The sequence below is a fragment of the Astatotilapia calliptera genome, chromosome 2 (assembly GCF_900246225.1).
Source record: "Astatotilapia calliptera chromosome 2, fAstCal1.2, whole genome shotgun sequence".
NCBI lineage: Eukaryota > Metazoa > Chordata > Actinopteri > Cichliformes > Cichlidae > Astatotilapia > Astatotilapia calliptera.
Window position 1 is genome coordinate 20,116,601 of NC_039303.1, and position 12,873 is coordinate 20,129,473.

Genomic DNA, 12,873 nt, shown 5'->3' on the forward strand with positions numbered 1-12,873 from the left:
GGATAACTACATGTTATTTTTGTAACACTGGGGTATTATTTTGTTTGTATACATGTATCCAAATGTGTGCTATATTTCACTGGGCTCACTAGAATGTGAATGTCCCACTGAGCATCGCTTTCAGACAAACAGGCCTTTTTCTGAGGATGAAGGGGAGCTTTGTCAGACAGAAACGTTGGGATTGTTTGACACTGGGAGTGACTTTTTTTTTTTTTTGCGTGTGTGCGTGTGCGTGTAAGAAAAGGATTATGTTTGTCTCTTTGAGAGAGAGAAAATGTGCACGTCTGTGAGGAAGAGACTGCGTCTGTGTCTTAACGGATTTGTTCAAACAGAGAGTGGCACGCCTGTTTGTCTGTGCAAGAAAAACAAGTGTTTGGTGATTCTGTCTGCATTTCAGTCTGATATCAGCAAACAGTGAGTGTGCATACACGTGAACAAGGCTGCGTGTTTCTCAGCTGTCACTTCTGCTGCGTTGAGTCAAGATGGAAACACAGCAGCTCAAACGTGCTGCAGCTTCTTGTACAGCATCGTTTCAGACGGTGAGTGAAACAGACTCTGTCTCTTCCTTCTGTTTCTTCGTTTCAAAGCATCAGCTGTTATGCATCAGACTTTTTTTTTTATCTCAACTGCAACAAAAATAACTAAACTTTAAAATAATAATAATAATAATCCAGGAGACTGGGAGCTGAGGAAAACTTGTGCTGTGTACTGTGGCATGACTGGTTGGTCTACAACTTTGGTCCATGAAATGCTGTAAAATCTCCAGGATGATCGTTGCATTGACTTTGGACTCGATAAAACACAGTGGATGACAGCGGCTGGTGTGGCACCTCAAATTATCAGAGACTGCAGACACGTGACGACAGGTTTCAAACACCTTCTAAATTTCTAAATGAAATGCAAAGTTACTTTTCATGTGAAAAGAGGACCCTGGACCACTGAACAACAGTTCAGCTTATTCCCTGTAAGATGTTACTGATGTCGCTGTTTCAAGAGGGCTTTGTTTTAGGAATTTGCTGAAGAAATCTGTGCACGGTGGCTCTTGATGCACTGACACCAGCCTGATTTTCCCTTCCTGCCAACTTTCAGTTCATATTCTTCAATTTAGCACTCTGTGAACAGCCAGTCCTGTCAGCAGTTACCTTCTGTGGCTAACTCCTCATGGAGTGTACTGACTGTCACCATCTGTGGCTGTGTTAACATGAATTGGAGTGCCTTAGAGAATCGCCTCATGACAATCTCATGTTGTGACAGCCTTCATTAGCATTAAGCTGTTTCACTCGCAGACAGAAAACTTTATGTTATCTTAAAACGGTTGTTCTCTGTATTGCTCTTTCTTTTTGTTCACTTAAATCGAGCGAGGAATCTGGGAACACTGCAATCCTTTGCATTATGAACTTCTTGGTTTATGGAATGTGACAGTGTGACAAGCCGATCAGCTCATGTGACGACAGACAGTGTGAGAAAATCTTTCACTTTCTTTCTCTGTTACACCCTGAAAGGAAATGCTTGAATTATAGAAAAACCTTCTGTTTACTTCAGTACTTTAAGTGCATCACATTTTAAACTGTAATCTTTATACTATCTTGAATCTAGAAGGAAGTAATTATGACTAATGACAGTGGATGAAAAACAAGCTAATAGAGAGTTCTGCTCATGAACTGTAAACACAAGGTGAACGTAAAGAGATGAACTGTTGACCATGACAAAGCCCTGTGGCCCTGGTGTAATTTATATTAACTTCCAATCCTAGTATTACAATATGATTACGTTATAAATAAATAATATCACAATAATTAGGTTTGACTATGACTAAATAGTGTTTCTAGTGATGTGTAGGTGCCCTGCTTGGCATGAGTCTTTTTTCACATGTCTTTATAACAGTTTGGGTATTTTTTAGGTACTCGACAGATTTCAGAAAGAAGAGATAAAATTAGAAGTCTGGAGGTGAGATTGCTCTTTGGGTCTGGTAACATGAGCTGGCTGAATTTAGGCTATCAGCTGATTATATTTAATGGCCTTTGTGGCATCAATGTTACAATGTTTTGTGGTTATAATGATGCAGTTCAGTAAATTTAAATTTAAATATCCTATGTTTCTATAATATGGTGCATTAGTCATTACCACTCAGGGCTGCCGCTCCCCAAGCCTGGTTCTGAGGTTTCTTCCTTTTAAAGGAGTTTTCCCTCCCACTGTCACCAAAGCGCTTGTTCACAGGGGGTCATCTGATTGTTGGGGTTTTCTCTGTATTACTGTAGGGTCTTACATTGCAATATAAAGCACCATGAGGCAAGTGCTCATTTACAACTTTTTAAACTGCATTTCATTGAATTGTCAATTATTTTTATTATTCATAAATTATTATTATTATTATTATTATTAGTCAATTGATTTTTTTTTTATTGTATTCTTCTCCCTTTAAGGCCACAGTCAGCTGCTGAAAGGAGCATCGTTGGTATTGTTGCCTCCCTCGTCTCCTCCTTCTTTTCTCCTTTCCCCTCCCTTCTCCCGTCTATCAATACTCTTCTCGACACACGCACCCCGATTTCCGCATCGCCTCCTCCGGTATAATGACCAACGATAGCCCGGAGGAGGAGACCCGAGCTCCGGGCGGCGGAGGAGGTGGTTGTGGAAGAGCAATCGGTAGAAAACACCGAGCGGATGACAATGTGACGATCCTAACATCATCCATGGATTTACACAGAGCCAGCCGGAGCCGAGCCAGCAGCAGCAGCAACGATGCCGCCCCGAGCATCACGTCCTCCGTGGATCTGAGCACCTCCTCCCTGGAGCTGAGCATCCAGACGCGGATCTTTAAGATCATCGTCATCGGGGACTCCAACGTGGGGAAGACCTGCCTCACCTTCCGCTTCACGGGGGGCAGCTTCCCCGATAAGACCGAGGCCACCATCGGCGTGGATTTCAGGGAGAAGGTGGTGGAGATCGAAGGGGAGACTATCAAGGTAACAGGCAGCAGAGGAGCTGGATGCTGATCAGTGGTGTTCCCTCACTCCTACACCCTTCCTCCTCCTCTCGGCTGAGCTGATCAGCTGCCAGTGGACACAAAGGGGGCCGTTTCTTTCATTTTATCCTCACACTCTCAAAGGATGGGCAACATTTTAGAATATCTCTGGAGAAATGTAACATTTAAAAAAACATATTTTTAGTACATTCTAAAGAACTACAACTCCCTTTTTTCTTTGCCGCCACATGCTCTGTAGTCAGTAACAGGCCACAGGAAGATAAAGGTAGCCTCTAATGAATTCTATTGTATGGCTCAGTAGGCTTTTTGTGGATTTCGAGTTTGAAACATAAACAGAAATGAATATATTTTTACAAATCTGACTATGAATGCAACATTTCTTAAGAGAATATTAAAACTCTAAATGAAAAACAAAACATCAAAATCTGACTGTGGTGCTGCAGAATCTATAAATATGCGCTTGTCCACCTTCAGCACGTGCAAGCCATTCATTTACATGTATAATATAAAGCAGGTCTACAAGGTGATTGCAACAATTAAGCTGTTCAATCAACAAAAATAACCACATTCCCGTGTTTGCACGTGTGAGGCAAGCCCCTTAGCTGGGCTGTTATTGTAGTCACAAAGTAAAGACAGCAGCATCGTAAATGTAGGCCACACTGTCATGTGCCCTGATTGTGAAATTAAAATGTAATGACTTTGAAGATCATTTCTGGAGCAATGCGTACTGGCAGACGTAACAAAACCAACATCAGACCACAGTGTAAAAACAGGTTCAAGATTTTAGCATGAATATGAAAGGTTAATAATTTGCTTACTCATCTGGTTCGTCGTTTCTTTAACTGTGATTCCTGACTCACACCTTGGCTGGTCACTCAGACCAGACGCTGTGATGTCAGTGAAGCTTACCTTTGTGTGCTCCCCTCCCTGCTTTCTCTCAGTGGATTATTCTGTGTGCATACTCCAGGTTCCCCCAGTGCTGACTCACAAACACAGTTGCACAGTCGCATTACGTAGTATTAGGTCATTGTATCTGAATCATCCAAATGCTCCCCAGACACACCTGCCACACTGTACAGTCATTGTTGTGAGACTGTGAAAATATCTGCTTTCTTGTTGCTGCTCTCTGAGCTGGTTACTGCTGGTGGAGTACATGGAAATGGGACATTAAATTAAGATTAATCCTCATTGGTAATTAACTCCATTTGCATAAGCAGCTGTAAGAGGAGACAGCTATGACTCCCCCTAAAGATGGATCTATATGTCTTTAAAATACTTAAAGAGTGATCAAAACAGGCCCATCTATTGTTTTGTTTTTACATTCATTTTTCTGTTCAACTGGTAATCCCACTGATATTGACGAGCTCTATTTCAACAGAGACCTTGTCAAGATGGCAGCAGTTTCTGATTGGATAATTCAAAGACAGGAAGCTGCCAACATTTATCTTAAAGAAGATGCTGTAAAGAGAATTTGCCCTTCAGTGAGCTCCCCACAAGTTTGCCTTCAGCACCAGAGCCAAGATGTCAATGTAAAATCCTGCCTTTTTATGTAAAAGTGAACTCTTCCATTGCTGAAGTAAAAACTAGGCCATTCTGTAGAAGTGGGGAAAAAATGTTGTCATACAAGTCAAAATTTCACTTGTACCTTTGATATAAGAGACTAATATATCATTAAAATTCAGAGGATTAAGTACAGAGGGATTAAACTGTGCAGCTCCCATGCTTTCTATTCCTCTGGCTGGTAAATATAAGTAAAATACAAATTTACAACTTCAAACGGCATAAACCTGCGTAGGACTATAAAAAGAAAAGCAGACTGATGTGTCAAAATAATGTCATTGATTCTCACGAGGGCATGAGATAACCTGAAAAAATATGTTTCGTAGCTTTTGACGCTTATTTCAAATTGATGAAAACAATGCTATTTACATATTCAGCGTTTCTTTTTAAACTGACGTTCCCTCTGAGTGCATACATAATGCCGTATCTCTTATATTCACTTTCATAATGTCCATTTGTAATCAGTTTAAATAGGATGCAATTTTCTCAACTTATCAAATCATGAGGGCCACGCGTTCGAAACGCTGAGCTTTGATGTTATGGTTGGCTCTGATGCAGTGTTCTGCCTCTAATGATAAATAGCTGCGCTAGTCCTTTCAAATGGTAATAGCAGATAATTCTCTGGCCCTTTTTACACTGCAGGCCTGTGCTAAGTGTTGGGAGAACTCCCTGCTGATATACAAAGTGCTACTGATCAGACAGAAAAAAAACAAAACCGTTTTTGTGCATTAGTGAAAATAAATTCTGACCTCCGATTCATCCTAATGGCCTTAGTAAGGCTAAATCTGAAATCAGTAATTATTAAAAATTACTTCATTAAGCAGTGGTATGGTACAGTGCTGGGGCTAAATACTTCTCTTTTGCTCCCCTGTTGACTGGGGGTAGTGAACAACATTCTAAACATTTGATGAACTTGGCTAACTAGCTTGAATACCCTAATTTTGTTTGAAAACATAATATGTTAAAGAACACTTAATGATTTGATCAATTCTCTTTTGAAGCCTCAAATTTGGTATATTGGCAGCAGATATTTTATATTTTTGAAATCTATCATAATCATTTTGTTTATGATATTCTAGTTCTAGCTGGAACTAGAATAGTTTTCAGCTAATGCTAGCACTAACATAGCATTCTAGCTAGTCTAGCTAGCTCACATGGTTAGAAAGGTAAAGGATGCTAATTTTGGTAAAAGTTTAAAATGAATAGAAGAAATAAAGAAATAAACAAACTGGAAAAATAAAGAGCTGACTCATTGGAGTGTCTTTAAGTACAAACGTAGTACAAAAGTTAGACATAGCTACTCTGACTTCATGTTGTTGTTTGCTGTCTCATTGTTTGCAGTCTCATTTTAAAGCCTTGAGCATTTTCAAACAAAACCAAGGTGGGTCTTACTACGAAAATGCGTGCTCATTTATTCCTGCATACCTCAGGTAATACTCCACTTTGAAGGATAGTATGAACAGGATTTACAAAACAGACTTCATTTTTTATTCAATATGACTCAAACAAGTCACTGAGCCCATAAAGTCTTCAAGATAGTGTTTACAGAAAGCTGTTTTCTGTAGACGTCTATAGGTCTAGGTAATAGTGGGTGAAGTCTTGCATTTTAACATATATACACTTATTATGGAAAAGTAATTGCGCTAAAGAGAATAAAACCATATTTTGTACTTAATTATGTAATTATGCTTATGTCTGCTGTAAAGCTGGACATTTAAATCTAGTCTTGACACACCTGTGGAGCCAGCAGGAAGTGTTTGTTTTGATGAAATGCAGATTCTGGGCTTTTCGAGTTTTGTTTTTCAAGGCCCAGAGATTGACACTTGCTTCTAACCCACATTACATTATTTTAGGATACATACTGTAGATATTGGCTGAACCTGCTGTTAATGATCAAGCAGAAAAACGCACTGTACTGTAGAACCATGCTCTCCTGAGACCCTGTAGCTAGGAATATATTTGCACTGTTTCCTGCTCACGTGGCAATGTTCTGATTTGCAAAGTTGCAAGCTTAGACAACTCATTGCAGCCTAATTCATATTCATTGTTATTTCATTTGTACAATTTTATCTCAAGTAATTGTATGCAACAAAAAAGCTGTTGCTGTTACTTCTGATATTAAAATTGTCTTATATTTCATGATCTGCTGGATATTCTAAGAGAATACCATTTATATTTTCCACTTCTGTCAGTGCTGTCTCTATGTGTAATGATCGGTTGTCTCTGTAATTTGTATATAAACCTAAGTCGTCTGTCTCTACAGGTGCAGGTATGGGACACAGCAGGCCAGGAGCGCTTTCGTAAATCCATGGTGGAGCACTACTACCGCAATGTTCATGCTGTGGTCTTTGTATATGATGTTACCAAGATGGCTTCCTTCCGCAACCTACAGACTTGGATAGAGGTTGGCATTACATTGTAAAAATCACTTGTCAGTGAACAACAGAGGAGGCTGACTTACAGCCGCTATGTAATGATCCCCCTTTGGTACCATAAGGACTCTGAGCATTGTTCAGTGTTCCCTCCTACCCCCAAGACTGTTTATTAGTCACCGTTTGACACTGTGCTGTTTCCATCACCAGATGTGGTTTGGTGCTGTCAGAGTCTGGTGCTGTTTGGACTCTGGAGTTTGACGACACAGGAGGCAGATGAATCCAAAAATGCGTACTTTTACCAGCCATTCACCAAATCTGAAAAGGGAAGAAGGAAAAAAACAAATGGGAAAGTCAAATCATGTGCAGTCAGATTTTCTACACAGCAGTTCTCTTTCTCTGAGTCTAAGTCTCAACTATTAATAACAATCAAGACTTGAACCAAGACATAAGTTGTAAAACTGAAATGCAACTACAGTCATCTGAAAGTAAACACAAGAATCAGTGATAACGTCACTAGAGATGGTCATCCAACCAATATCGCATTTTTAAGACCAATATTTGATGATTTCAAAAGCCAGTATTCCATATGTCGGCCAATATTTTTCCCTCTTGACAATAAGTTGCAGAGCGCCCTCTAGTGGACAAACTATATACAATGTCAACACTCAACATGGTGGAAGGGTGTTTCTCCCTTCTCTTCTTTTTTCAGGTTTCCCTTAATTACCCATTATAAACAGTGCTTACTCAATGTGCACTACCACTGATTACACTGCACCTTAAATTGCACCTTACAGCTTATATATGTTTGTATCTTTTCTCTTTATTATTAGTAATTTTAATGTAAAAATCTACACAGCAAAATCTCCAGTGTTAAATTAACACTGGAGAGGGTATATATGGGTCCACACCTCTGAGTGTTAAATACAACACTGTTGAGTGTTAAATTAACACTTTTGACAGTGTTATATGTTTAAAAGTAACCTAGTCAGTTTTGAAGATTAACAATGGCTAACACTGAGCAGTGCTGATTTTCTAACACTGGAAAATAACTCAAAATGTTAGAAATATTCCAGTGTTAGAAAATCAGCACTGCTCAGTGTTAGCCATTGTTAATCTTCAAACCTGACTAAGTTACTTTTAAACATATAACACTGTCAAAAGTGTTAATTTAACACTCAACAGTGTTGTATTTAATACTCAGAGGTGTGGACTCATATAGACACTCTCCAGTGTTAATTTAACACTGGAGATTTTGCTGTGTGAAACCATAAAGCTGCACTTTCTTTTTGCCTTATAGTCTGGGGAGATCTGAAACAGTAGTAACAGTGACAATACAGATCTATGTTTACATGTGTGACAATGTTACAACTGCTGTTGTTATACACACTGGCCAAAATCATTTCAATGTGTAACAGCAAACTGACACTGCTATAATAATGTTCATTATTTGCACTACTGACAATGTGGCCCCTACTACCCCCGAACAAGGACAGTAAAATGAACCTAAGCTCCTGTTTAAGCTCATTTTGACTAGCATTTGCAGCCCTTTAAAGACTAATGTGGCAGTGGCATGGCGGCACTGCAAGTGTAAAATTCACACAAGTAGAGTAATTTTGTGGGATGTTGTAAAGCCAAAGACATTTCTAAGTGTTAATACAAGCTCTGTTTAGCTCTGTGTCTCACTGGCACAACTTCCAGGGTCTCCTCTCAGTGAAAGTGAGTCATGGTTAATGTGCAGTAACCTGTTTTCCTGCCACAGCAATTTGTTGGAATGTCTAAAATGGAAATAATTTATAGCCAACACTCCCTTTTTAATTTAGTGTAGTTCTGTCAGCATTTGCTAGAAAAAAAATTGTGGGTTTTTTTTTTTATACACGATATTTATATCAGTGGTTTTGCATAACAGATGCTTTCCAGCTTGTTGTTATCCCTTCAGTACAGCTCACTGTGAAGTCCTGATATTCTAAGTATTATCAGTAGATATACTGTGGGTAATTTTTAGCAGCAGTAAAATAATTTGTAAATTATATATAATGTAATATCTTATTCAATATAATTTAATATATAAGGTTTTTTAATTACACGTGATTATTTATATATTATTCTATAGTGTCATTTATTTACACTGAATGGTGGGAACGGGGACTTCTCGCACATCCTGGCACCAGTGCGATGACATGGATGTATTTTAAATGTGAAAAAGTCCTTCTTTTGTTTTCACAGCCAAGAGACCAAATGTCTATGTTGTACTCTACATGGTTTTACAGACACACAGCCAAAGTTTATAAAGCAATATGCTTTTCACTTTCCAGGAGTGCAATGGTCATCGGGTGTCGGCATCAGTACCTCGAGTCCTGGTGGGGAACAAGTGCGACCTTGTGGACCAAATACAGGTTTGTGTGCGCCGCCGAGGATCGCAGCGTGACTTCAGGGTTTATTCATCATCCACTTAACAACTGATCACTTGTGCTTTCCCAGGTGCCCTCCAACATGGCGCTGAAGTTCGCCGACGCCCACAACATGCTGCTATTCGAGACGTCGGCAAAGGACCCGAGAGAAAGTCAGAACGTCAACTCGATCTTTATGTCCTTGGCCTGCCGTCTGAAGGCTCAGAAGTCTCTGCTCTACAGAGACGTGGAGAGAGAGGATGGGCGAGTGCGACTCACACAAGAGACTGAGACAAAGAGTACTTGTCCTTGTTGAGGAAAAGGAGGAGCGGGAGGAATAATGGAAGGGAGGAGAGAAGAGTTTCTCTACATTTGAAGAAGGAAGAGGAAAAGGGATGATAGGGCGAAAGACAAGAGTCGTTTAAATTTGTAGTTTAGGAGAAGGATGGGGGTGTTAAAGCTGACACTACGAGGTGGACGGTAGAGGGGCTTAAAGCTTGTGCAAAGGACTGAAAAATCACCAACATCCTGGGAGTGATGCATCTGTTAACAATTCAGAAATAAGATGAAGCTGCCTTTTCAACTACAGTATAGTTTAGAAATTCTTCCACTTATTTGCACATATATACACAATCTGAGTAATCTGAAACCAGCCCTAGCTCGGTGTTTTCCAAGGTCATTATTAACCGCAGCAGCTTATTTTACTGGCGGTTTTTTGCTGTCAGAGCTTCATATTTGTCACATTTCACCCTTGTTGTGATTGCACCATTTCTACCGCCTTAAAAGCTAAACAGCTGGCTCTAAATTAGTTTTAATGACCCGAGGCAAAAACAGCAAAGATGTTTCAAGGATTTGAAAAAGCATTCAACAGATTCTTCTTTTGTTGAGAAATATTAGACTTTTATCGTCTCCCCCCTCCTTACATTTATGTTGCCTGATATCAAAAGCCCTCAAATGAAGGACTTAAAATCATTGTGAGATTTAAATGAATGGAGAAGATGACAGATTGCAGGATCTACAGAGGAAGACCTGACGAGAAGGTTTCCTGCAAATGGGCCAAATATAGGTTGCCAGAGAGCATGTCAGCTATTGATTTAGAAGCTGTGAGATCCTTTTACCCTTATGCAGGTGAAAGGCACTCTCCTACAAAGGGGAGGCAAGGCTCTTGTTTCTCATCCACTCCTCATGTAAATGTATCTTCTCCATGTTGTCCCAGTGGCCTAAGCCAGCTTTGCCACTGGATGTAAATTCAAAAACATCAAGTCTTTAAAATAGCTGCCTGGCTCTCTCCTGTTATGCAGCATCAATGCTCTAATAGGTATTTTTCAAGCTAGAGGCCTTCTAGCTGCCTTAGATGAAGCTTCACTGCCTCCAGTCTCTGAAAATGCAGGAGAGAAAACTGTGAACCCTGTGTAGGTGATGGAGAGGCCTTTGTGCTGCTGAACCCTTAAGCCTGGATTATTCGAGTCACTGGTGAAACTGGCAGCGTGAGACACTGTAGAAAGCCATATTTAATATTTCCTGCACACAGAGAGGCAGCTTGCTTTGCACCGAGGAAGCTCCCATGTAGGCTGTGGGTGAAGGAACACACTGTACATAAATCAGTGTTTAAGCAATGAAGCCTCTGTGTCACAAGAAACCATCCAACATCCCAACTGTGATGTATGTCAGTTTGATATAGTAGCACACTTAGCATATTTTACCACTGTAGCCTACTCTTGTGTGATTCTATTAATGTATCTGGATGCCATATGTAGAAAAATCAGATCAGCGAGCATTTAAGAGCGGCGTTCCCTCCAAGCTGCCAGTCTGATGTCCTGATTAAATTATTCACAGACTGAATCTGAACACTGTGCAAATCCAGAGAGCTTCTGCCTGAGGTGTGCCATGTTTTGGTGATCTTTCATACAGATTTTACGAACGGTGCAAAAGTCTTCAGCCACAAATAGTTATAAAATAGTCCTAGTCATTTCATAGCAATAAAATAAAGTGCTATTTCAGCATGGTGTGCAGTCTGCCCTTAAAAAATATGAGGCAAATGGATGAATAGAGGACAGGAGAAGTGGCAGGCCTTAAAAGCTCTACAGCAGATATCTGAAAGTCATTTGCTTAAGAAATAGGCAAAATCGACCAAAGACCCAACACAGGATTTTCAGTTGATCCACTGACTGTTTGCCAAAGCCTCATCAGAAATGGTTTCAGTGGAAAGGCAGCTGTCAAGAAGCTTCCTAAAGAAAGGAAACAGGGACTAAAATGTGCCAAATTACACAAAAGCTGTAATAAAAATCAGTAGAGACAGGTCTTATTGACCAATGAATCCAAATGTAACATTTCTGGTGTAACTCACTGTCAGCAGGCACAGCGGAGGCCAGGAGAAATGGGCCCACCGTGCAAGACCATCTGGAAAACGCTGCTTGGCAACTGACCTTTTCATGTTTGAGCATGACAATGATCCAAACACACTGTCAATGCCATAAAATTAGAAATGATTAGAAAAACACACAGTCGTGGATTGGCCTCCCCAGAGCCCAGACTTCAACATTCCTGAAGCAGTGTGGGATCATCTTAGTTAATGTATTTCCGTGTATGTGTGCACCTTTCAAGAAATTGCTACACCCATATTCCTACCAAAATATTAAAAAATGAGGGCCGGCTCAAGACTTTTGCACAGTTCTAACAGCAGGATCGAACAGCTGTCACAAGTGAATCAAATGACATTACTGTAAAACATCAGGAAGAGCTCTGTTCATTCTCCTTATATGGGCTAATCTGTGACTTCTTTTGTTTGTTTGTTTATTTGTTTTTAATCTCCATAAATGGCATCCACAGGTGCGCCTCAGCCACAGCTGGGGAAACCACTACGTTCAGGATTGATGGAGCGGTATCCCAGGACATAAAATGTAAAATGAATTGTTCACCCTTTAAATTTTAATACATTAACATCGACAGCTTTGTCCATCAGTGGGTTTGACTGTCAATTGGATTGACTGAACTAGACTAATGAGCAGAAAAACACATTGTGGAAAAAAGAAAAATGTGTCTGCATTTCTGTTAACATGGTTTCAAATGAATAGAAAAGGAAATGAAGCTATAGTTAGGTTGTTTTCACTGTCATCAACCAAACATATATATCACTGTTTATGAAATTATTCAGCAGTTTATGTCATTTACTAGAAAATGTAACATCGCTTAACAAACGTGCAGATTTAACCATTTAAAACTGCAAAATGTGCATTTTTCCAGGTCGAAGAGTTGCAAATATATGCTTGCGTTCCCTTTTCTCTATATCTCCAGTGTGTTTTCTAATATATTTGTACTTTTTTGCAGTTGATTTGTGTCATTTGTAATAACCCATGTTTGCTCTTGAAGGGTTGCCTTTGCATTTTGATATTTAGTCTGGTATTATTGTTTATCTGCAAAACGTCTGTATGTGGAAAATAATAAATATCGAATTCACTTTGAAGCATATATCATTCATATATATCCATAAGAACACACAAACATCGATGGACAGCTTGAACAAGCCAAAATTAAACAAGTTAGTTTATCATCACAGTTCATTATTTGA

General features: G+C 39.6%; 1 protein-coding gene across 1 annotated transcript; it reads left to right on the top strand.

Moving 5' to 3' along the window:
• Positions 1–234: 234 nt before the first annotated feature.
• On the top strand, positions 235–11,793 carry rab33a (RAB33A, member RAS oncogene family). The gene is made up of 5 exons (XM_026186529.1): positions 235–539; positions 2,424–2,963; positions 6,807–6,947; positions 9,231–9,311; positions 9,397–11,793. Exons 2-5 carry the CDS (start codon positions 2,571–2,573, stop codon positions 9,619–9,621), a joined length of 840 nt encoding a protein of 279 aa, XP_026042314.1. The 5' UTR covers positions 235–539; positions 2,424–2,570; the 3' UTR covers positions 9,622–11,793.
• Positions 11,794–12,873: the final 1,080 nt, after the last annotated feature.